Source organism: Bufo bufo, chromosome 3, assembly GCF_905171765.1.
Source record: "Bufo bufo chromosome 3, aBufBuf1.1, whole genome shotgun sequence".
NCBI classification, from domain to species: Eukaryota; Metazoa; Chordata; class Amphibia; order Anura; family Bufonidae; genus Bufo; species Bufo bufo.
In genome coordinates this window covers 583,858,284-583,883,719 of record NC_053391.1, presented here as the reverse complement: position 1 = coordinate 583,883,719, position 25,436 = coordinate 583,858,284, and the positions used below count along the sequence as shown (strand labels likewise).

Genomic DNA, 25,436 nt, shown 5'->3' with positions numbered 1-25,436 from the left:
CCTCCTTATCCGACACTAAGCAAGACTGGGGTCCTCCCGGTGGAGCATGGGGGTATAGCCTGGGGAGGAGGAGCTCTTTTTTATTTGCATAGTGTCTCCTCCTAGTAAAGGCCTAGGCCAGTGGTGGTGAACCTTTTACAGACCGAGTGCCCAAACTGTAACCCAAAACCTACTTATTTGTCGCAAAGTGTCAACACTTCTATTCAATATGAATACCAATATAGTATATCTTCCATGTACTTTATCATTTAGCTATAATAGCTGCCTACATTCAGTGCGCTGCCTGTGCTGTTTATAGTGCGCCCTGCGCTGATGAATGGCAGGAAAAGTCTAAGGCATATTGGTACACCATAGACTTTTTCCATGGTGCGGGTGCCCACAGAGAGGGCTCCGAGTGCCGCCTCTGGCACCCATGCCATAGGTTCGCCACCACTGACCTAGGCTATACCCATGGTCTGTGTCCCCCAATGGAATGTGCGAGAAATGCTCTTTATCACAGTCACAATCAGCAAATGTAAATTCTTGTATAATCATTTAGGCTAGTTTCACACTAGCGCTTTCCAGCTACGCCACATAGACATGTCCTCTTGTGCATAATAAAAAAATCTGGCACTAGCTGAACCTCTCTTGAACTGATCAGCGATTTCTGGTAAAGCCGGCTCCAGTAGATTACTCCATTGCTCTTACAGTCAAAAAACTTGTTGCAGTTGGAGTGAACTTTTTCCTTGCAGATTAGCTCAGAGGGAACACCATGTTGACATGACTTTCTTTATGTTATATATATATATATATATATATATATATATTTGATCATGTCTCTCCTTAAAGGGAATGTGTCATGGGAAAATGACCTATACTTTTAATCAGGTTTTTAAAGAATTTTTGGTGGTTATTTTAAATTTTCTATGTCACTATTAGATTTGAGCAAAGCGAGCTTCAGATGCATAATCCGAAGTCGCTTCGTTGAAAACCTCAGAATAAGGGTCCATTCACACATCCATGTGTGTTTTGCGGATTCACGAATCCGCAAAACAAGGACAGCGGCAATGTGCGTTCCGCATTTTGCGGACCACACATTGCCGGAACTAAGAGAATATGCCTATTCTTGTCCGCTACTGCGGACAAGAATAGGACATGTTCTATTTTTTTCAGGATCGGAATTGCAGACCCGGAAGTGCGGGTCCACAATTCCAATCGGGGCCGCACGTCGTGCGGGCCCATAGAAATGTATAGGTCCGCAATTCTGTTCCGCAAAATGCGGAATGGAATTGCGGATGTGTGAATGGACCCTAATACTGTACGGAGATTCGTCTCCGTACAGTATTAGAATGTATGGGCTCCGATTAGCCGAAGCTATTCACTTCATTGAATAACTTCAGTAGTTGATTTTTTAAAGTGGAAAACCACTTTAAAACTTGAAACCGAACTTGGCTTCGGTTCTGAGGTACTAGTCTGCAGTCAGAAATTAAAAACATGTGTTGCGGTTGCTGGTTTTAACTGGCAGAAAAGATTCCAGTGACATTTCCTTTAAATAGTGAACAAATGTAGCTTTTTTTTTTTAGGTAACCCCCTTACCTTTTTGGTCAAAAATGTAACAGGACCTCCATTTCCAGTCATACTATTCATTTACCATAAAGCATAGCTATCCGCTCATCCGCATAGCTGCCATTTCTGGGAAACAAAACCCTGGAATGTGGATATACTGCTTTCTTATGATCAAATGTCACCAAAAAACGCCTGTTCCATTTACACTGTAAATAAAGTATACAAGTTGAACACTCCCAGCCTCTGAAATGGGAGGAAGAATATTCACATACTAGACTGATCACTTTGTATTTTAATGGTAGTCTTCTGTCAGTGATCCAGCAGTCCCTCTGCCAGCATCAGCTAACTGCAGAGACTACCACCAGATGCCCTGAAATCTGTCAACGAGGAACAAATTAGACCACCTGAACTCGCCAAGCTTACAGTTTGTGAATGGCCTTGCAGTGAGCTTTTTTGAACCTAGGCCAATTTGCCAACTTTAACATTGCTAGTGTCCTTGGTCGCTTTTGAGGACTTTCTTGTTGCATTGTACCTATTTTGGGTGTAAAAATATTTTTTCAAATAGGATTCTATAAAATAAAATAAAAATCTATTTTTGTTCTGCACCCTGCATGTTCTCACATACACTGCAGGCAACTCTGTACCATTCAGAGTAAAATCATATGAGCTGTGGGAAAGGAGAGAGGGGGGGGGGGCTATGGTAATGTCTGATTTTGTTTGTATTGTCTGATTGTAAAGTGCTGTGGAATATCATTATTATAGACTGAGCAGACAGACAACTCCTCTGATGGATTTTACGCTGAACAGGACTTAGCAGTCTGCAATGTATGAGAATACATGCAAACTGCAGAATAAGTCTGACAGCAGGAGACAACAAATGTATGATGTTGCTCCTGAACAGGATATTTGCATTAGAGGGTTTGAGTATTGTATGGTGACTTCAGCAACTGTACTGTCTACTATGCCAGCAGTGTCACCTTCCATCAGAAGGAGGCAGGAGACTAAGATGCCAGCATTTTTGGAGGCACGTCATTGGCATGTTAGACTAGGACAATTGAACTTACCCTTGGGCATGAAACACGGGAGCAGGGTAAATACAGATCTTTTTCCTAGTCATCTAATGACTGCCAAGGCCAAGTGAAATGATTCATAATCGAATCTTTTATCCTCAATATTACTTAAATCATTTACCTCTTTATGGAAATTTTCCTTCTCCCATATCAAGCTGACGGCTCAGTCTCCATCCCCTCCTCCTCTCCAGAAGAATCTTCTGATTTATGCCCAAATCAAAGCAGACCTTTACTTTGGTCATAAATCAGCTTAGAAGAAGAGATGCTTGCTGCGCATGCACTGAAACTGAGGTGCACGCCACTGACACGCTACTTCGGGGCAGGAAGAAAGGATGCTCATCTGCACAAAGAAGTAACCCAGCTCCAGGGGTAAATAACACTAAGGGTACATTCACACGTCCGTGTGTGTTTTGCGGATCCGCAAAACACGGACATCGTCGATGTGCGTTCCGCACTTTGCGGACCGCACCTTGCCGGCACTTAATAGAAAATGCCTATTCTTGTCCGCAATAGGACATGTTCTATTTTTTTCGGGAATGGAATTGCGGACCCGGAAGTGCGGATCCGCAATTCCGGATCCGGGCAGCACATCGTGCTGCCCTATAGAAATGAATGGGTCCGCAATTCCGTTCCACAAAATGCAGAACGAAATTGCGGACGTGTGAATGGACCCTAGAGGCTTATGTGTTTCGATCTTAAAAAATAAATAAAAAAAAACACATTATCAGCTGGTCCTTCTTCGCTCTTTGGTTTGAGAGCATGCTGATGCCTGGTCCTGTCAGTCAAGGAAAAGGAAGGTGTGGAAAACTGAGCAGCTGAGTTGCATCAAGGGGATAGGCCCCACAGTGAAGCCCCAATTTCCATACAGAAAAAAAACTGTCTCTCTGGAACAGCTAAACGGTTTTTCGATGTCCAGGCATGTTTTTACTCTGCAGTATCAACCCTCCCATGCAGTATGCCTGGTTTAATAGGGCTGATCCTGATGACGGAGCTTCTTTAATGACCAGGCATGCTTTTGTGATTTAGCATATATGACTGTTAAACATTTATTTATTTTTTGCTGGGCTACAGAAGTTTTTTTTTGGATTTTTTTTTTTATTTCATCTGGGGAACAGTGTAAAAATAGAGACGTGGTTAAAAACCTATTACAAATATTTTAGCCCAAGATACATCTAAAATCAATTAAAAAACAGCATCCAACTTTTAAAAAAAGGCCACCATCCGTTCCGAATCCATAATAAAAAGGTTAATTGTATAGTAAATTAAAACTTTATTTTTAGAAGCAAGTCCTTTTCAGTTTACAATGATAATATATATTATCATAGCAGGAATGTATGGCATCGCTCTAGCAGAGTAATAACCACAAGACGCTGCGGGTATAATTACATTCATCCAGGATAATAACATACATAAGACACTTGGGTCTGCAGCAGGCTTGTCTTCTGTGAAATCTGTGCATGCTACACTTTGGTGCAGGGGATTAACCCTGAGGATTTTTTCAATAATTTTGAATGTTTTAGTCACTGCTAGAGGAAGAGGAGGATGAAGATCTCTGCAGAAAAGACAGAAAGAGAAATGTCAACATTATTATTATTAAAGCGCCATTCATTCCATAGCGCTGTACATATGATAAGCGGTGCACATACATAATACAGACAATTGCACCAAGAATGAACAAGACGAGTTACAAACTGGTACAGAAGGAGAGAGGGCCCTGCCCGCGAGGGCTTACAATCTACATACATAACACATTATACAGAGCAGTATTATTGTAGGATGTAAAATAGATTACTTAAAGGAAGTCTCCAACAGCGACCCCCCTATCAAACTGTTATCCATTTTTCTTTTGTTGATCTGAGACTCCGTTCCTGAGTTATGCTACTTTTTGTTAATATGCAAATTAGGCTTTTAGTGCAATTAGATCATCCCTATTGCTCTTGTCACATCCAAGTTGTAGTGTAATTACAGCTTCTTCTCCCGATCAAATGAATGGGATGAACAGCTGTAGTTACACTGACACCGCTGCTATCTAATTGGTGCACATGTAAACCCTGAAAACAAAACGAGCAAAGCGGCCTCTTCAAACAGCTGACTGGCGGGGATCCCGGAAGTCGGACCCCCACTGATTGGATACTGACGACCTAGCCTGAGGACAGGTCATCAGTATCATGTAACTGGACAACCCCTCTCATGTTGTGAGGACATGCTGCATGTCAGTCGCATTGTTAATTTCCAGAATTCCGATCCCCCAATATACATCACATTGTCAGTGACAACCTGTACAGGGGGCTGGCTCTTCTAATCAGTCTACAGAGCATGTGTGATCCATCACCCTTCCCCACATGCTCAGTCTCTGTGACTATTGTTGTATGCAGGCAGCACTACAAGCAGTGACGATGTATACAGCACCGAGGAGGGAGCAACTAAGGGGAGGACTCTGCACAGTGCAAACCTGCTGAGGCTACTGACATCCCCGAAAGCACGTAAGCAACATCATGTATTTTGCATTTACTTTACTCGCTGTTTTATGTGTAACAGACAAGGTTTCAGTTTTTTTAGCGTCATAAAACAAATTTCATGCCTAATTAACTAATTTTATGTATTTGTATTTCCATTTTTGCTATGCCATAAAGAGGACCACCACCAATCCTGAGAATAGGGATGCTAACCCCCATTTATGGACAAAAAGATCCGTGTTTCTCAGCACCTTGAGGTCTCCAGCTGCCAGACCCTTGGTAATCAGTTACTTACGGCATATAAACTCCATATATGCCATTTGTGGTCATGGCTACGGCCAAGAGATATCCGAAGAACCCTAGGGAGAGAAACAACAGGAACAACCTAACCCAGCTAGGCGTGTCTTAGCTAACCTGACTAAATGGCTTGTTGTGTGCCCTAAGCCATGATCGTGGGTAGGCCTATAAGTGGGCAAAAACCAAGCCAAGTAGGGTAGAAAAGGAACTCTAATGGCATGTGCAATCTAATACCCAAGCCAACTGCAAAGCGTCAGGGATCTAGAGCGAAAATTCAGAATGTATCAGGCAAGACCAGAAGGAGACCTACAACCCATCTTGTGGATGACAAGGCCAGAGACATGATGCTCAATATTGCGGATACTGCCCCAAAGCGGAATGGAGGACCGGGAATACGTTGTGAAATGGATCATGAAAACCAACTGAACCTTGTAAAGTTTTAGTTCTAGTGCGAGTACTGGCAATGCCCTAGCCTAAGGAGATTGTGGGACCGAAACCTAACTGCCTAGAGTCTAGACTATGCAGGAATGAGGGCCAAAAAGAACCATGTAGATAGGAAGAGAATCCTTGAATAGTTCCCCAGACAAAAGCTATCTGCTAGCCGTGGTCCGCGCGTTGTTCTATTGTGTGCCCCTGAGAATTGTTTTAACGCTTGAGACGTGAAGACCGACCTACTATCTGAATCTTCTACCGTGAGGAAATGCTGGACCTTGTCCAAAACCCGGTTCAACGTGGTTGTAGGGAGTCTGAGGTTAGTGCGGCAAGAAGCTACAAAGCCATAATATACAAGATTCTGTCTATGCCCTCCCATGAGTGAAAGCAAGACGAAATATCTGCGTAAGACATGACAATGATGCTGTAGGGCGAAAGTGAGGTCCTATAAAGCGAAAAGCCACAAATGATTTATAAAAAAAAAATAATGAAAACGTAAGCCGGACCTGATGGGATATGCAGAGATTTGAATGATTGGATTGGCTAGGTGGCCTAAGGAACATAACTGCCAACAGGCGTTGAAAATATAGACATTAGTAATCCGAAGCACATGCGTACATAAAACACTAACCACCGCGAACCATAAAATGTAAACATGAAATTGAAACAGAGATGGGAGAAAAACAAGAGCCTGAGGCATTGCAAGTTCGCTAAGAGAAGTCTCTTATCGTGACAAACAAATGAACATAGCAGGAAAACATAGCAGGAAACTCACTCCTATTGGCCCACTGACCTCCGCTGAGGAGCTGTTTTGTGAACTGGGGCAGGTGACCAATCTGAGTGAATACGAACCAAAAGTAAAAGAAGACCAATCTGAGTGATTATGAACCAGGATTAAACAGAAAAGTAGGCCTATGGAATGTAACAGACCACCGAGGAAAGGAAACTAAGCCTGAAAAGAATGCAGTTCTGTTTGTCGGGAGAGAGATTATTGAGTAAAACCATGACGTAGCAATGAACAGGAGAATGCAGCTTTGAGTGGGTGCAGAGTACAACACATGATGTAACAACAAATGGGTGAATGCAGCTTTGGATGTGAGTGGTACCTAAAAAACATGGTATGGGCGCAGCTCTGAGTATGGGTAGCGCATGAAAAGCATGGTATAAAGCAGACGTATAAATGCAATCTGAAAGCGAGCAGAGTATTGACGTGATGCGAAAGCAGACACGTGAACGCAGCTCTAGTAGTGAATGGAGTATAGGACAAGATGTAAAAGCAGACATGCGGACGCAGCTTTGGATGTGAACGGAATATTAACTTGATGTGACAGCAGACATGGAAAGGGGCTTTGGTGAGTGGGGTATACGACCTGGTGTAGCAGTAGAAGTGTTAACACAACTCTGGGTATAAGCAGAGCATGAAATTTGGTATAACAGCAGCTCTGGTTGTGAACGGAGCATAACATAGATGTAACAGCGACGTGAATGCAGTTCTTGAAATGGGCCTGGAAAGAACCTGTAGTAGCATAGGACGTGTGAACGCAGCTCTGGGTGCGAGTAGAGCAAACATGATATACCGATAGACAAATGAATGCAACTCTGGTCGTGGGTGAAGTGCAAAAAATGATTTGACAGCGTAGTGCGAATGCACCTCTGGGTGTGGCCGAGAATGAAACTGGAAGAATAGCAGCTCTAAATGTGAGTGGAGCATAAACATGATGTAACAGTGAACGTGAATGCAGCTCTAAAACAAGCCTAGTATGAACATGTTGTGACAGCGGACGTGTAAACACAGCTCTCACAGTGAGCAGAGCAAACATGGTATACCAGTCGACGCATGAACGCAGCTCTGGTTGTGAGTGGAGCAAAGTGGGAACACCAGGGTGGTGCGTCCAGAGCAGGCATCCTCAAACTGTGGCCCTCCAGCTGTTGTAAAACTACAACTCCCACAATGCCCTGCTGTAGGCTGATATCTGTAGGCTGTTCGGGCATGTTGGGAGTTGTAGTTTTGCAACAGCTGGAGGGCCGCAGTTTGAGGATGCCTGGTCCAGAGCATAAAAACGGAGTAACAGTAGCAGCTATGGCTGTAAGCCGAGTATACAACATGTATTAACAGGCGTGTAATATGGATCCGGCTGTCGGCTGGGTACGGAATGAGATGTAACAGCCAACAGGTGACCGCAGCTTGAATGTGAGACCAATCTGAGTGAATACGAACCAAGAGTAGGAAAGTGCAGGACAGTAAGGACGTGCGGATGCAGCATAAGACATAAAATAAAAGCCGAAAGTGTAAATGCCGCTCAGTATAACAGCAGAACATGAAAGTGCGGCAGGGTTTTTAAGTACATGGAGCAGTGAAATACGTGAAGTCTAAAGATGGTGGTAGCGGGGGGAGGGGGAGACACGTGGCAAGGAACAGCTACAGCAAGAGGCCTAAACAATAACAGCTGCGTCCGATCTCCAAACATGACATCACGTGCAGCCCGGGTAACTCTTCCTTTACACTGGGTTCAGACATGAGCGTATTTGATATGCGCGTTTTTGTCCATAGTCAACGCGCGTATTACGCGCGTTTGTGTGATTGACAGCAGTGTCCTATGGCCGCAAATGCGCGACAAAACGCCCCAAAGAAGCTCAAGAACTTGTTTATGCGTCAGGCGTTTTTCAGCGTGTTCGAACACGCTGTAAAACGCGAAAATGTGAACCAGTCCCATAGGGAAGCATTGGTTTGCATCGGTTATGCGTTTTACAGCGCGTTCGAACGTGCTGTAAAACGCGCAAGTGTGAACTTAGGGTTACAGCAAACCGGCTGAAGTAACTTTTCATACGAGACGAACAAAGCGAAGTAAAACTTGTAAGATTTATAGGAACTAACTCCTATTACCAACAAACAAAGTTGAAAAGAAATAGAAGTATTTAGCCCCAATGAGCAAACCTGAGGTAGCAGATTCTGAGGCAAAGCCTCCCGTTCGCTAGCAAAGTCGGTTCCGACCGGCCAGGAGAGACGGCCCCGGTCCAACCTACTTACGTAGTATGGGCGTGCATGTTACGGTAGCAGAGAACAAAATAACAAGCTCCATGCTGCAAAGAAACAGAGAAGCTAGTTTGCTAATGACACCCAGTGGCAGCGGTGCTCCCGAGAATCCACGCCTGTGAGTGAGGCTGTGGCTCGTATATGAAGAGCCTCCGCACCTCCCACAAATGCAGGCTGACTAATCAGCCTTACCAACATGGTCATTAATAGGAAGTATGGTGGCTCAGTGCTTCCACGTTCTGTGTCGGCACTTCAGTTCAATTCTGTCCACAGAAACATCTGTATGTTCTTCCTGTGCTTGCCTGAGTTCCTCCCACCATCCAAATTTTGCTTCCTATGAAAATGATTGTGGCGAGTGTCCAGGACATATAGGCAAATTAGTCTCGCTGGCAAAAGAGGCTTTGCGAGTCGATAAAACTGGTTTATGAAAATTTTTGATTTAAATTAAAAAACTGGTGAAATATGCTACATAAAAGTATATGTCATCCTGAAAGCAAGATGTACAGGTGAAACTCGAAAAATTAGAATATCGTGCAAAAGTCCATTTATTTCAGTAATGCAGCTTAAAATTTGAATTTTGTGAAAACGTTCAATATTCTAGGCTCAAAGTGTCACCCTCTAGTCAGCTTATTAATCCATACCCCCTGAGCAAAGGGGACCTGAGATTGTGACTTTGGGGTTACATAAGCTGTAAGCCATAATCATCCAAATTATAACAAATAAAGGCTTGAAATATCTCGCTTTGCATGTAATGAGTCTATCTCATATGTTAGTTTCACCTTTTAATTTGCATTACTGAAATAAATGAACTTTGCACGATATTCAAATTTTTCGAGTTTAACCTGTATATGTGCAAGGGCAAATTTGACATTTCAGGGGACCCAAGCAAAGTTACGGCTGGGGGCCCACGTTATACTATTCCATCCCTTCATACCGCTAAGTTCTGCCCCCTTCAGCAATGGGCATTTCTGCTACTGCTCTACAGCCCCCGCCCAGCAGAACTGGCTGCATAGGCGGTACGTAGCCACTGGTTTAGCCTTTTTTTTTTTTTTTCAGCCAGCTGCTTGTGGCTACTAGGGGGCCCTAAGCATTTGCTTGCTTTGCATGGTGGTAAAGCCTGGCCCTGTATGCTACATGAGGATGTACATACCACTGAAGACTATGTGGCCCTCGTACTGGATGGCAAGATCTTGTTCTCCTCTCCTGAGCAACTACATTGCTACAAAAACAAGGGACTGGATAATTGGTTCACGGGTAGTACTGTATGTAGGTCATGGCATGAGAAAAGAAAACCAAGCCCTTCTGCCCTGGGTGGCCAAACCTGGTAACGCATAGGGTGGTCTGCTCTCTTGCACGTACAGCACTGCATCATGACCAGCTATATTACGGTACATTTACGGTTTTCTATACAGTTACATGCCGTCTCAGTTGCTGATTTCTGGTTTGTACAGACAATTAGCAGCTTCCTAATCTCCAGCATCGCCGCTTCACATCTGAGCTCTCAAAATGCTCCTTTCATACATTATTTAGTAGAAGACACTGGAGTGCGCACAGAACACATTGCTCTCAATACATCAGATCACATCAGCGTGAAGCTAGGAGAGATTTACCCAGGCTTGGTCTAGTCTTCGTTGTCCACAGTATATAGCACAAAGGAAACATGAATTTTATTCCCAATATTCAAGCAGTTATTCCACAAAGCATTCCGACTTAAAAGGGTTTTCTAGGACAATTCGTAGGAGAGGTTGTGTGTATCAGATTGTTGGGGGTCCAACTTATGGCCCCACTGCCGATTAGCTGTTCAAAAGGCTGCTGTGCACTGGATAGAGGCACCGGAAATTCACAGCTCTGTACATTGGCCATGCCGGGTTACTGCAGCACTGCTCCCCTTGACTTGCATTGACTTTTTAAAAGGAGTTTACCGGGACTTTACTATTAGTGACCTAGTCTTAGGATATGGTACTGCACACCATGACCTATACAATGGAAACAATACAGTAGTACTAGCCTTAGGATAGTAGGTCATCAGTATCAGATCAGTGGGGCTCCTTGTGGTTGCAGTCATGGCACTTTAAGTGAATGGGGCACATACAGACACACCATTGTGCCTAGAACATTTAGGGAGAAGTGGTTGCTTCATTGTGCAGAAGTAAAGACTGCCATTATTTACCTCTAGAAATTCCATTTAAAGGGGTTCAGCCACTCATATAAATGTATCCCACCCAACAAATCTATTTTGATATTCAGTTGCAGTAGGTTACACTGGAGCCTTGTAATGTAGGCTGCACAAGCGTCATTGGCAAGAACAAGGGGTGTTGTTAGTGTCACACGTCACTGCGCTAAGGCATGATGGGGCAGCAGGCACATGACAGAACAGGAACTAGGATTCAAGCATGGGGGATAAGAGAAAACTGCTAATTAGGTAAAGTTGAAAATAAAAATCCAAGGAGGAATGGGAGCTAGAGTACTTGATGAAAATACACTTTTGAAAGTAAAAAGTAGTTGACACAACCCCTTTAATATAACCTCAGGTGTTCATTTTTTTTACAGGGTAGAAAACGTACCAATCTATACAATTCATCTGCTAAATGCAAACCTCACAGAACGGAGACTAAAGACCCTTTAAACAATGAATAATAATTGTTTTCCCCATACCGTGGAGGCAATAATCGTTTGTGCCCAATATTGGCCGTGTAAAATCAACTGATCTGAAAATCAACGTTTAAAGGGGTTGTGCAGTTCAGAAAACCTATTTTAATGCAACCCGTTAGGGCATCTTGAGTTGATAAAGGGGGGTGCTCTGTTCAGGATCCTGATCTCTTGGCCAAAGTGGACAGCAGCTACAAAAAGGGTCTCCCTCTCTCTGGAGGACCTGTCCTGTCCTGCTTTATGCAGACATCCCTTTTATTTAAACTAGACATGCTAAATAACGTGTATGTTCTAACTATCCAGCTATATACTATGCTGGACAATTTGCAATATATGTATATTGATTATAGAGATAAGCAAATCTGTTCTGCAGTCACAGATCTAAAGCCTTGCTCTGCCAAACGGAGCAGCAGCGTGGGCAGTAAATTGTCAGAGCCAGGCTAAATGTCCGCCCATGTCAATCTAGCGGCACGTGGAGCAGACATAGGCCCGTCACAGGGGAAGAAGTCCTGCTGATGAGACTAATCAATTTGTAGGATTCGATTCATCATAATGAGCTCTTCATCTATACACTAGGCTCTGACATATATTTATCTGATACTCACCCTCCCATAGCCATGCTGCTTGTGTGCTTTTTTGTTTGCCTTCTTCATCTTCTTTCTCATTTTTTTATCCATTGGATAACCAGGCATCATAGGATTCCCTGGATACCCTGGCATGACTGGTGGGCAAGGACCAGAATGTGGAGGGAGATAACCAGGTTGTCCAGGATAACCAGGTTGTCCAGGATAACTTGGGTGCCCGACAGCATATCCAGGCTGACCAGGAGGATAAGCAGGGTTCCCTGGGGGATATACTGGTTGTCCTGAGGGGTATCCAGGCTGTGTAGATGGAGGGTAAGCTGGATTAGTGGGTGGTAGATATCCTGGATTTGGTGGGTAACCGGGCTGCCCTGTTTAAGAATAAAAATAAAATTAAGAAAGAAAAAAAAAAAAGAAAAAAAAAAAAGTTTTATTCACCAGAAATACAGCAACGTTTCAATCCACTCCGTGGGATCTTTCTTAAGATCCCACTGAGTGGATTGAAACGTTGCTGTATTTCTGGTGAAAAAAACTCACCTATTATTTTTTTTGGATGTGCCGTGGAATTTATCAATTTAATATACCGTATTTATCGGCGTATAACACGCACTTTTTCCCCCTGAAAATAGGGGGCAAATCATGTATGCGTGTTATACGCCGATATTCACTGCGCTGTATGAGCCGGGAGAGAGGAGGGGCTGGAGTCCGTAACTAGGGGCGGGGCCCGGTGCAGTCACTGTACTCTTACACCGGGCCCCGCCGCTCACCGAAGTATTTATAAACTTGAATCCTTATCCTGTTATTAGGCTGCCCTCTCCCATGTTCCCATGTCCCCCCTGTATCCCCACAGCACTTACTTAAGCTTCAATAGCAGGCAGAGCGGACGGCAGCAGTAACGTCACTCACTGACGTCGAGCGCCTGCTCCGCCCCCTTTATGAATGAAGCAGGCGGAGCAGACGCGCGACGTCAGTGAGTGACGTTACTGGTGCCGTCCGCCCTGCCTGCTATGGTAGCGTGTGAATCGTAAGTGCTGTGGGGATACAGGGGGGACATGGGAACATGGGAGAGGGCAGCCTAATAACAGGATAAGGATTCACGTTTATAAATACTTCGGTGAGCGGCGGGGCCCGGTGTATTGGGGGACACTGTTATGAGGGGGATCTGTGGATGACATATAGCAGTGTCATCCACAGATCCCCCCCATAACAGTTCCATCCACAGATCCCCCCACCCCATAGCAGTACAATTTGAAATGGACACTGTTATGAGGGGGATCTGTGGATGACATATAGCAGTGTCATCCACAGATCCCCCCCATAACAGTTCCATCCACAGATCCCCCCACCCCATAGCAGTACAATTTGAAATTTATTTTTTTCCCTGAAATTTCCCTTAAAATGAAGGGTGCGTGTTATACGCCAGTGCGTGTTATACGCCGATAAATACGGTATATATATATATATATATATATATATATATATATATATATATATATATACACACACACACATACATACACACACACACTGCTCAAAAAAATAAAGGGAACACAAAAATAACACATTCTAGATCTGAATTAATTAAATATTCTTCTGAAATACTTTGTTCTTTACATAGTTGAATGTGCTGACAACAAAATCACACAAAAATTAAAAATGGAAATCAAATTTTTCAACCCATGGAGGTCTGGATTTGGAGTCACACTCAAAATTAAAGTGGAAAAACACACTACAGGCTGATGCAACTTTGATGTAATGTCCTTAAAACAAGTAAAAATGAGGCTCAGTAGGTTGTGTGGCCTCCACTTGCCTGTATGACCTCCCTACAACGCCTGTGCATGCTCCTGATGAGGTGGCGGACGGTCTCCTGAGGGATCTCCTCCCAGACCTGGACTAAAGCATCTGCCAACTCCTGAACAGTCTGTGGTGCAACGTGACGTTGGTGGATAGAGCGAGACATGATGTCCCAGATGTGCTCAATTGGATTCAGGTCTGGGAAACGGGCGGGCCAGTCCATAGCATCAATGCCTTCGTCTTGCAGGAACTGCTGACACACTTCAGCCACATGAGGTCTAGCATTGTCTTGCATTAGGAGGAACCCAAGGCCAACCGCACCAGCATATGGTCTCACAAGGGGTCTGAGGATCTCATCTCGGTACCTAATGGCAGTCAGGCTACCTCTGGCGAGCACATGGAGGGCTGTGCGGCCCTCCAAAGAAATGCCACCCCACACCATTACTGACCCAATGCCAAACCGGTCATGCTGGAGGATGTTGCAGGCAGCAGAACGTTCTCCACGGCGTCTCCAGACTCTGTCACGTCTGTCACATGTGCTCAGTGTGAACCTGCTTTCATCTGTGAAGAGCACAGGGCGCCAGTGGCGAATTTGCCAATCTTGGTGTTCTCTGGCAAATGCCAAACGTCCTGCACGGTGTTGGGCTGTAAGCACAACCCCCACCTGTGGACGTCGGGCCCTCATATCACCCTCATGGAGTCTGTTTCTGACCGTTTGAGCAGACACATGCACATTTGTGGCCTGCTGGAGGTCATTTTGCAGGGCTCTGGCAGTGCTCCTCCTGTTCCTCCTTGCACAAAGGCAGAGGTAGCGGTCCTGCTGCTGGGTTGTTGCCCTCCTACGGCCTCCTCCACGTCTCCTGATGTACTGGCCTGTCTCCTGGTAGCGCCTCCATGCTCTGGACACTACGCTGACAGACACAGCAAACCTTCTTGCCACAGCTCGCATTGATGTGCCATCCTGGATAAGCTGCACTACCTGAGCCACTTGTGTGGGTTGTAGACTCCGTCTCATGCTACCACTAGAGTGAAAGCACCGCCAGCATTCAAAAAGTGACCAAAACATCAGCCAGGAAGCATAGGAACTGAGAAGTGGTCTGTGGTCACCACCTGCAGAACCACTCATTGGGGGTGTCTTGCTAATTGCCTATAATTTCCACCTGTTGTCTATCCCATTTGCACAACAGCATGTGAAATTGATTGTCACTCAGTGTTGCTTCCTAAGTGGACAGTTTGATTTCACAGAAGTGTGATTGACTTGGAGTTACATTGTGTTGTTTAAGTGTTCCCTTTATTTTTTTGAGCAGTGTATATACACACATATATACACACACACACACACACACACACACACACACACACACACACACACAAGATAGATAGATATAATGTTAAGAAGAAAACAAGACGGCTTGAAGTAAAATCCACCACCATTCACCCCTTGTTAGAGAGTAGGTGGCTGAAACTTTTAGTATAGTCATCTCCCTCTCCATTTTGGGTGCTAAAATCAGAGGGGCACGTTCCTTTACTGATTAATTTTGCTGCCCTTTTGGATATACTAAAGCACAGAGCAGCCAACAATATCCCCAGAAGAAAGATCCCTTGGATGGCTTTTCCACTCAAGGAAACATACGTCATAGGCAGTCCGTTAGGCTCCTGGGCTTACAGACCTATCTAAGAGAAAAGGATATGGAGGTTGCAACTTAAAATTTAATGAAATATTGTTTTGTATTGATAACAGCTTGTAGCGGTTATCTTCAATATGAGGAAATATGTCATCAGTAACGCTAGTTGCTACAGTGTAGCTACCAGATGATCAGGGGTTCTCCTTAGCCCATCGGGCATCAAGATAGCTCAGTGGTTAGCACTGGGGATCTGGGTTCGAATCCGACCAGGGACAACATCTACATCAAATTTGTATGTTCTCCCCATGTTTGCGTGGGTTTACCCCGGTTTCCTCCCACACTCCAAAGATAGGGAACTCAGATTGTGAGCGCCACAGGCGACAGGGGAAATACAGAGAACACGCTATACACAGAGAACATGCTATAAATCGAAAAATGCAAAGAACATGCTACAGATAGGGAAGCGCAGAGAACACGCAACACACAGAGAAACATAGAGAACACGCTACATACCTGGAGTATTGGGATACATGGTTTTGTTTGAAGATTCTTTCTACAAATAAACCAAAAACCTTTGTCAAATTAGAAGGTTACAGTGGAAATACCTTACTTTTATCTGATCACTGGGGAGGTGCTGCACACGGCAGGATACAGAGGATATGGTGACATTAATATCAGGTTATCACAATGGTGAAAACAAAGGCTAGAAGCCAGATGAGAATATTCCTGAGGACACTGAATATAGGGGGAATATTTGAAGTCAGTTTTGTTTCAGTCTGTGTCGGTGCACTTTGTGCCAAAATGTTGCATGTTTGTTAAGGGCTCATGCACACTGATCGCAAATAGCGGTCTGCAATGCACGGGCACAGGCTGTGAAGGGCTCAGTTTCATCAGACGGACACCAAAATGCTACAGGAAGCGTTTTGGTGTCCGCCTCCAAAGCGGAATGGAGACGGAACGGAGGCAAACTGATGCATTCTGAGCAGATCCTTTTCCATTCAGAATGCATTAGTGCCAAACTGATCCGTTTTGGACCGCTTGTGAGAGCCCTGAACGGAGGTCACAAATGGAAGGCCAAAACGCCAGTGTGAAAGTAGCCTAAAGTGGTTCATGAGATTAGAAGCGACTGTGCCATTCTTCACCATCACTTGAATGTGTCTGGGCTGCAGCCACCTATAGACCGGGGAAATAAAGCACAGCCTTAGTTCTCATGCGCACAAACGTGTGAGACCAGTGCCTGGATTGCGGCCCACAAACAGCGGGTCTGCAATATACGAGCACCTGCCATGTGCGCTCCGTATCATGGATGGGGACCAATGCACTTGAATGGGTCTGCAATCCACAAGATACAAAGAGGAGGCATGAAGCGGAAGCCCATGGAAGCACTACTGAGCGCTTCTGTGGGATATCGGTCTATGCCTCCGCACCGCAATAAAATAGAACATGTCCTATTTTTTTCCGGTGCAGACTGGAAGTTGGGAATTGCGGACACATTCAAGTGAATGGGTCTGCATCCATGATAAGGAGTGCACACAGCCTGTGCCAGTATACTGCACGTTCATGTGCATGAGCCGTAAATTTAGTCATCTGTATCTGATTAGCGGGGGTCATCAGTTAAAAATCTCTTGGAAAAACAATTTAAAGCCTCATGTACACGACCGTGGTGTGTTTTGCGGTCCGCAAATCGCGAATCCACAAAACATGGATGGCGTCCGTGCGCGTTCCGCAATTTGCGGAACGGCACGGACAGCCTTTAATATAAATGCTTATTCTTGTCCGCAAAGCGCGGACAAAAATAGGACATGTTATATTTTTTTAGCGGGGCCACGGAACGGAGCAACGGATGCGGACAGCACACGGAGTGCTGTCCGCATCTTTTGCGGCCCCCATTTAAGTGAATGGGCCGAAAACAGCGGCTCGGATGCGGACCAAAACAACGGCCGTGTGCATCAGGCCAACACTGATCAAAACATATGTATCAGAAAGTGACGGCAATAAATTACAGGTCATCCAACAAACAGAAAAATAAACATTATGGTGATGCACACATGAAAAGGTTTTTGTTTGGTGCAAAAGTAGTAAAATACAGTCCTGATCAAAAGTTTAAGACCACTTGAAAAATGGCAAAAAATCATATTTAGCATGGCTGGATCTTAACAAGGTTCCAAGTAGAGCTTCAACATGCAACAAGAAGAAATGGGAGTGAGACAAAACATTTTTTGAACATTCAATTAATTGAAAATAACGATTAAACTGAAACAGGCTGTTTTTCAGCTGATTTTAGGACCACATGCCTTTAAAAGGCCAAATCTGTGCAAAGATGTGGATTCATTGTAATTTTCTGTCAGGTAGTCACACGTTGTGATGGCAAAGGCAAAAAAACTTTTTAACGTGGTCGGGTTGTTGAACTGCATAAGCAGGGTCTCTCACAGCGCGCCATCGCTGCTGAGGTGGGACGCAGTAAGACAGTCATTTGGAATTTCTTAAATGATCCTGAGGGTTATGGAACAAAAAAGTCAAGTGGAAGACCCAAAAAAATTTCATCAGCACTGAGCCGGAGGATCCAATTGGCTGTCCGTCAAGACACTGGACGATCCTCGACCCAAATTAAGGCCCTTACTGGTGCTGACTGCAGCCCCATAACCATCAGACGGCATCTGAGACTGAAGGGCTTCAAAAACAAAAAACATCTTTAAAGACCTCGTCTCCTTGAACGCCACAGAACTGCTCGTTTGGACTTTGCAAGAGAGCACCAAACATGGGACATTCAAAGGTGGAAGAAAGTTTTATTCTCTGATGAGAAAAAAAAATGTAACCTTGATGGTCCTGATGGTTTCCAACGTTACTGGCATGACAAGCAGATCCCACCTGATAGGTTTTCTACGTGCCACAGTGGAGGGGGCGCCATAATGGTCTGGGGTGCTTTTTCCTTAAGTGGAACAATGGAGCTTCAGGAAGTGCAGGGGCATCAAACGGCCGCTGGCTATGTCCAGATGTTGCAGAGAGCATTCCTCATGACTGAGGGCCCTCGTCTGTGTGGTAACGACTGGGTTTTTCAACAGGACAACGCTACAGTACACAATGCACGCAGGACAAGGGACTTCTTCCAGGAGAATAGCATCACTCTTTTGGCACATCCTGCGTGTTCCCCTGATCTAAATCCAATTGAGAACCTTTGGGGATGGATGGCAAGGGAAGTTTACAAAAATGGACAACAGTTCCAGACAGTAGATGGCCTTCGTGCGGCCGTCTTCACCACTTGGAGAAATGTTCCCACTCACCTCATGGAAACGCTTGCATCAAGCATGCCGAAACGAATTTTGGAAGTGATAAACAATAACGGCGGAGCTACTCATTACTGAGTTCATGTTTGGAAGTTGGATTTCTGTTTTGGGGGGGTTTAGGGGTTATTTGGAGGTGTGGTCCTAAACTTTTGATCAGCTGAAAAACAGCCTGTTTCAGTTTATTCGTTGTTTTCATTAAATTGAATGGTCAAAAAATGTTTTGTCTCACTCCCATTTCTTCTTGTTGCATGTTGAAGCTCTACTTGGAACCTTGTTAAGATCCAGCCATGCTAAATATGATTTTTTGCAATTTTTCAAGTGGTCTTGACTGTATTTTAAAAAATGATGTAAAGGGAGTTTTCAATAATATAAATTTTTAAGCAAGTACCCACAAGAGATGAGTCCGATGCTGCTAGCTGTCCCCACCTGTGAATGATGAATGACAAGACATCTTTCCTGTCGTGCACACGAAAGACATATTCCAGTCATGGTCTAATAGCGGGGGGCAGGGAGAGAGCGCCTCACAGCGCAGGCGCACACTGCGGGCTTCGGCAGGTCAGTACTGTAAAAAGTACCCACTGCCATTACAGCAGGGACAGACTGCTGAAATCAGCGGGTCTCTCATAACACTATGGTAACAGGTTCCCTGTAAAAGGGGTTCTGCAGGAACAATTTAAAATGTCCGCCAACAAACTGTCTTAGAATGTGAGCAGGACTGGGTGCCTCCACTTGCAGAGATGCCTAGGGAGTGAGGGGCCTTACCACACTTGCATACACTACATTAGGGCTGCAGCTATCGACTATTTTTGTAATCGAGTATTCTATCGAGTACTCTAACAAAAAACTAATTAAAAGAACGTTTTTCTTTATAAAAACTCATCAGCTGCCCCCTCAGTGCCATTAGGTTCCCCCCTAGTGCCACCAACTGCCCCTCCTAGCCATGTCCCCAGCTCCAGTACTTACCTTTCCTGTAGGGGCACCGCTCCACAGCTTTTCCATCTTCTTCTCGTCCTGACGTCACACAGCGTTGGGTCATAGTGCGCACTTACGTGCACTATGACCTAACGATGAGTCAGGATACAGTGCAGCACGGTGTGGGCTGGCGGGTGACCACGGATAGGTGAGTAATAGCAAGCGCTTCACTCCCGCTCCGTGGTCACATGACACAAACGAATCCTCGATGCTAAAAATTAGCATTGAGGATTTTTGTGTCTAATTACTCGATTCAATCGAGTGATCGTTTCAGCCCTACACTATATACTGGTGAGCGTTCCTGTCAGGCTGCTCAGCCATGATGGCATATCATAGGCAGGATCACATCATTATCATCTATTGTACAGCAGTGTAATGTGTAGTGAGGCTCTACCCCCTCACCCTCCTAAGCAGCTCTGCAAGTGGAGGCAACAAGTCCTGCTAACATTCTAGGACAGGTTGCAGGCAGCCATTTTATAAAATTCCCGGAGAATCCCTTGAAATTAGATTTTGCCATAATTGTACTGACACGCAGAATAAAGATAGCACAATACTTATGCCACACAGTAAAAAAAACTTAATGGCAAATGTGTCTCTGTATTCAAAAACCCATTGACTTGTCATTAGTGTCAATTTGAGGTAAATACGAGTTTTTGATCATTTTTTATGAACCAGTAATTTTCGATTTTTTATTTCCCACCATGTAGGATAAATTTGTTGATTTTGCTATACGGGTTGTTATAGATGCAGCAACACCAATTACGTGTAGATTTTTTTTTTTAAATCCCCATAATACAGGACTTTTTTTTTTTTGCTTCAATTTTTCTGGAAATTTCATTAATAACAGACCCCAATCAGGATTTTAACCTGTGATCCTATTATTGGGTCTTTAATATACTGCACATATCTATCCACACAGGGCAGACCGAATGATAGACATTTACTAAGCTCTGTTGTGGAAATTTTATTAGGATGTGTATTTAATATATTGTGTATTGTCATTATGTCTCTGTGTCAGGGTAAACCATCTTCCCGTGTATGTCCTGTCACAGCTGCTGGGCGCAGAGGTCTCCGTCGGCGAATGGTCCATGTGCTAAGCACTGGGCTGTGGGCCGGAGAGACTGATGTGTTCAGCAGAGCAGTGTTTTGTTGGCTGATGTATGGACGTCGGCTAGGGCCCCCGCACAAGACGCGGATTTATTGGCTTGGCGTGGATGCATTTGTTAAGAGAACAATATATGAAAGGAACGTGCGTTTGTTGTCTCTAGTGCGCCTGATCAGCCACTGGAGATAATGACGTTGTCCTGTAAATAAACATGCATGAGGATCATAGTAACTTTATCTGGCATTGATCACTGAGCGAGGCTGGATAAAGTTCACTCCAGTGGTAATGGTAGGTTATAGTATACATGTGTTTGTTAGCTGGCTAGGTTATTCTAAACGATGGTGTCTTGACTTCCTGTATGTCATCACTTCCTGTATGTCATCACTTCCTGTATGTCATCACTTCCTGCATCATTGTTATGGGCCAGCCCCTTTTACACCTTTTGTGAGTAAATAAAAGAAACAGGCTGGGCAGGGGGAAGAGGAGTTGCTCAGAATTCAAGCAAGATGGTAACACCTGTGTCTACCTCTGACTGCGGTTGAGATTTTTGCCTTTCCTTACACAAAGACATTGGAGAGCGGATTACAACTATTAATATTTCTACAACAGCTCTTTATGCCACTATTGTGACATAAATAAGTCGCAGATCATGGCGTATGCCATGTGTGCACCATCATTTGCGACTTTTGGAGGTTGCTGGCACTTCAGAAAAGGGGGTGTGGCTTTGTGCCGGCCACCGCATTATACTAGAACATTTGCCAGAAAGTTGTGGAAGTTATAGATGAAGTCTATGCCAGCCTGGAGATGGCGTAGACTTCAGTGTCTGGCGGACGGCAGAGCAGAGGCTTCTGCCTCTTAAAAAAAATATTAGGCGCCTCTCACGCCAGAGTGGATAGATGTGCCAGTCTTCATATATCTCCCCAATGTGGATTTGTGTGCAGCAAATTTGCAGCATTTTACAGTGCCAGCAAAGTGGACGAGCGGTTTTTCTTGTGAAAAATATAAATTGACCTGTAGTGTGGATTTTAGGCTACTTTCACACTCGCGTTCGTGCGGATCCATCATGGATCTGCACAAACGCATCCGTTCAGATAATACAACCGCATGCATCCGTTCAGAACAGATCAGTTTGTATTATCTTTAACATAGCTAAAACGGATCCGTCTTGAACACCACTGAAAGTCAATGAGGGACTTTCTATCGTGCCATATTTTGTCAGTGAAAACGGATCCGTCCTGACACACAATGTAAGTCAATGTACAAACCGGATTCCAAAAAAGTTGGGACACTAAACAAATTGTGAATAAAAACTGAATGCAATGATGTGGAGATGGCAAATGTCAATATTTTATTTGTAATAGAACGTAGATGACAGATCAAACGTTTAATCCGAGTAAATGTATCATTTTAAAGGAAAAATACGTTGATTCAAAATTTCACGGTGTCAACAAATCCCCAAAAAGTTGGGACAAGTAGCAATGAGAGGCTGGAAAAAGTAAATTTGAGCATAACGAAGAGCTGGAAGACCAATTAACACTAATTAGGTCAATTGGCAACATGATTAGGTATAAAAAGAGCTTCTCAGAGTGGCAGTGTCTCTCAGAAGCCAAGATGGGTAGAGGATCACCAATTCCCACAATGTTGCGCAGAAAGATAGTGGAGCAATATCAGAAAGGTGTTACCCAGCGAAAAATCATCATCAACTGTGCATAACATCATCCGAAGATTCAGAGAATCTGGAACAATCTCTGTGTGTAAGGGTCAAGGCCGTAAAACCATACTGGATGCCCGTGATCTCCGGGCCCTTAAACGACACTGCACCACAGACAGGAATGCTACTGTAAAGGAAATCACAGAATGGGCTCAGGAATACTTCCAGAAACCATTGTCAGTGAACACAATCCACCGTGCCATCCACCGTTGCCAGCTGAAACTCTACAGTGCAAAGAAGAAGCCATTTCTAAGCAAGATCCACAAGCTCAGGCGTTTTCACTGGGCCAGGGATCATTTAAAATGGAGTGTGGCAAAATGGAAGACTGTTCTGTGGTCAGACGAGTCACAATTCGAAGTTATTTTTGGAAATCTGGGACGCCATGTCATCCGGACCAAAGAGGACAAGGACAACCCAAGTTGTTATCAACGCTCAGTTCAGAAGCCTGCATCTCTGATGGTATGGGGTTGCATGAGTGCGTGTGGCATGGGCAGCTTGCATGTCTGGAAAGGCACCATCAATGCAGAAAAATATATTCAGGTTCTAGAACAACATATGCTCTCATCCAGACGTCATCTCTTTCAGGGAAGACCCTGCATTTTTCAACAAGATAATGCCAGACCACATTCTGCATCAATCACAACATCATGGCTGCGTAGGAGAAGGATCCGGGTACTGAAATGGCCAGTCTGCAGTCCAGATCTTTCACCTATAGAGAACATTTGGCGCATCATAAAGAGGAAGGTGCAACAAAGAAGGCCCAAGACGATTGAACAGTTAGAGGCCTGTATTAGACAAGAATGGGAGAGCATTCCTATTTCTAAACTTGAGAAACTGGTCTCCTCGGTCCCCAGACGTCTGTTGAGTGTTGTAAGAAGAAGGGGAGATGCCACACAGTGGTGAAAATGGCCTTGTCCCAACTTTTTGGGGATTTGTTGACACCATGAAATTCTGATTCAACATATTTTTCCCTTAAAATGGTACATTTTCTCAGTTTAAACTTTTGTTCCGCGATTTATGTTCTATTCTGAATAAAATATTAGAAGTTGGCACCTCCACATCATTGCATTCAGTTTTTATTCACGATTTGTATAGTGTCCCAACTTTTTTGGAATTCGGTTTGTAGACGAATCGGTTTTCACTGACACAATCGAAAACGGATCTGTCCCCATTGACTTACATTGTGTGTCAGGACGGATCCGTTTGGCTCAGTTTTCATCAGACGGTCACCAAAACGAAGCGGAATGGAGACAGAACGGAGCCAAACTGATGCATTCTGAGCGGATCCTTATCCATTCAGAATGCATTAAGGGCAAAACTGATCCATTTTGGACCGATTGTGAGAGCCCTGAAACGGATCTCATAAACGGAAACCAACACGCCAGTGTGAAAGTAGCCTTAACCGCCTCCGGACCGCCTAACGCAGATTCGCGTTCCGAAGGCGGCAGCCCTGCGCTCAGCGACGCATATACGCGTCATCTCGCGTGAGCTGGGATTTCCTGTGAACGCGCGCACACAGGCGCGCGCGTTCACAGGATCGGAAGGTAAGAGAGTGGATCTCCAGCCTGCCAGCGGCGATCGTTCGCTGGCAGGCTGGAGATGTGATTTTTTTAACCCCTAACAGGTATATTAGACGCTGTTTTGATAACAGCGTCTAATATACCTGCTACCTGGTCCTCTGGTGGTCCCCTTTGTTTGGATCGACCACCAGAGGACACAGGTAGCTCAGTGATATGTTGCACCAAGCACCACTACACTACACCTCCCCCCCCTGTCACTTATTAACCCCTTATCACCCCATATAGACTCCCTGATCACCCCCCTGTCATTAATTACCCCCCTGCCATTGATCACCCCCCTGTAAAGCTCCATTCAGATGTCCGCATGATTTTTACGGATCCACTGATAGATGGATCGGATCCGCAAAACGCATACGGACGTCTGAATGGAGCCTTACAGGGGCGTGATCAATGACTGTGGTGATCACCCCATATAGACTCCCTGATCACCCCCCTGTCATTGATTACCCCCCTGCCATTGATCACCCCCCTGTAAAGCTCCATTCAGATGTCCGCATGATTTTTATGGATCCACTGATAGATGGATCGGATCCGCAAAACGCATACGAACGTCTGAATGGAGCCTTACAGGGGCGTGATCAATGACTGTGGTGATCACCGTTTTACGGATCCACTGATAGATGGATCGGATCCGCAAAACGCATACGGACGTCTGAATGAAGCCTTACAGGGGCATGATCAATGACTGTGGTTATCACCCCATATAGACTCCCTGATCACCCCCCTGTCATTGATTACCCCCCTGCCATTGATCACCCCCCTGTAAAGCTCCATTCAGATGTCCGCATGATTTTTACGGATCCACTGATAGATGGATCGGATCCGCAAAACGCATACGGACGTCTACCTTACAGGGGCGTGATCAATGACTGTGGTGATCACCCCATATAGACTCCCTGATGACCCCCCTGTCATTGATCACCCCCCCTGTCAGGCTGCATTCAGATGTCCGTATGATTTTTACGGATCCACGGATACATGGATCGGATCCGCAAAACACGTACGGACATCTGAATGGAGCCTTATAGGGGGGTGATCAATGACCGGGGGGTGATCACCCCATATAGACTCCCTGATCACCCCCCTGTCATTGATCACCCCCCTGTCATTGATCACCCCCGTGTCAGGCTCCATTCAGACATTTTTTTGGCCCAAGTTAGCGGAATTTTATTTTTTTTTTCTTACAAAGTCTCATATTCCACTAACTTGTGTCAAAAAATAAAATCTCACATGAACTCACCATACCCCTCACGGAATCCAAATGCGTAAAAATTTTTAGACATTTATATTCCAGACTTCTT

General features: G+C 44.7%; 1 protein-coding gene across 2 annotated transcripts in view; it reads right to left on the bottom strand.

The window, feature by feature from the left end:
* Positions 1-3,856: 3,856 nt before the first annotated feature.
* PRR13 (proline rich 13) overlaps positions 3,857-25,436 on the bottom strand; it is a 33,110-nt gene continuing 11,530 nt past the window's right edge. For both annotated transcript variants that reach the window (XM_040425804.1, XM_040425805.1), the window contains exons 2-4: positions 15,997-16,036; positions 12,089-12,435; positions 3,857-4,167 (exon numbers count right to left, since the gene is read on the bottom strand). In XM_040425804.1, coding sequence (XP_040281738.1) covers positions 4,132-4,167; positions 12,089-12,435; positions 15,997-16,015 — 402 coding nt within the window. In that variant the 5' untranslated portion in view covers positions 16,016-16,036 and the 3' untranslated portion in view covers positions 3,857-4,131. The remainder of the gene's footprint in view (positions 4,168-12,088; positions 12,436-15,996; positions 16,037-25,436) is intronic.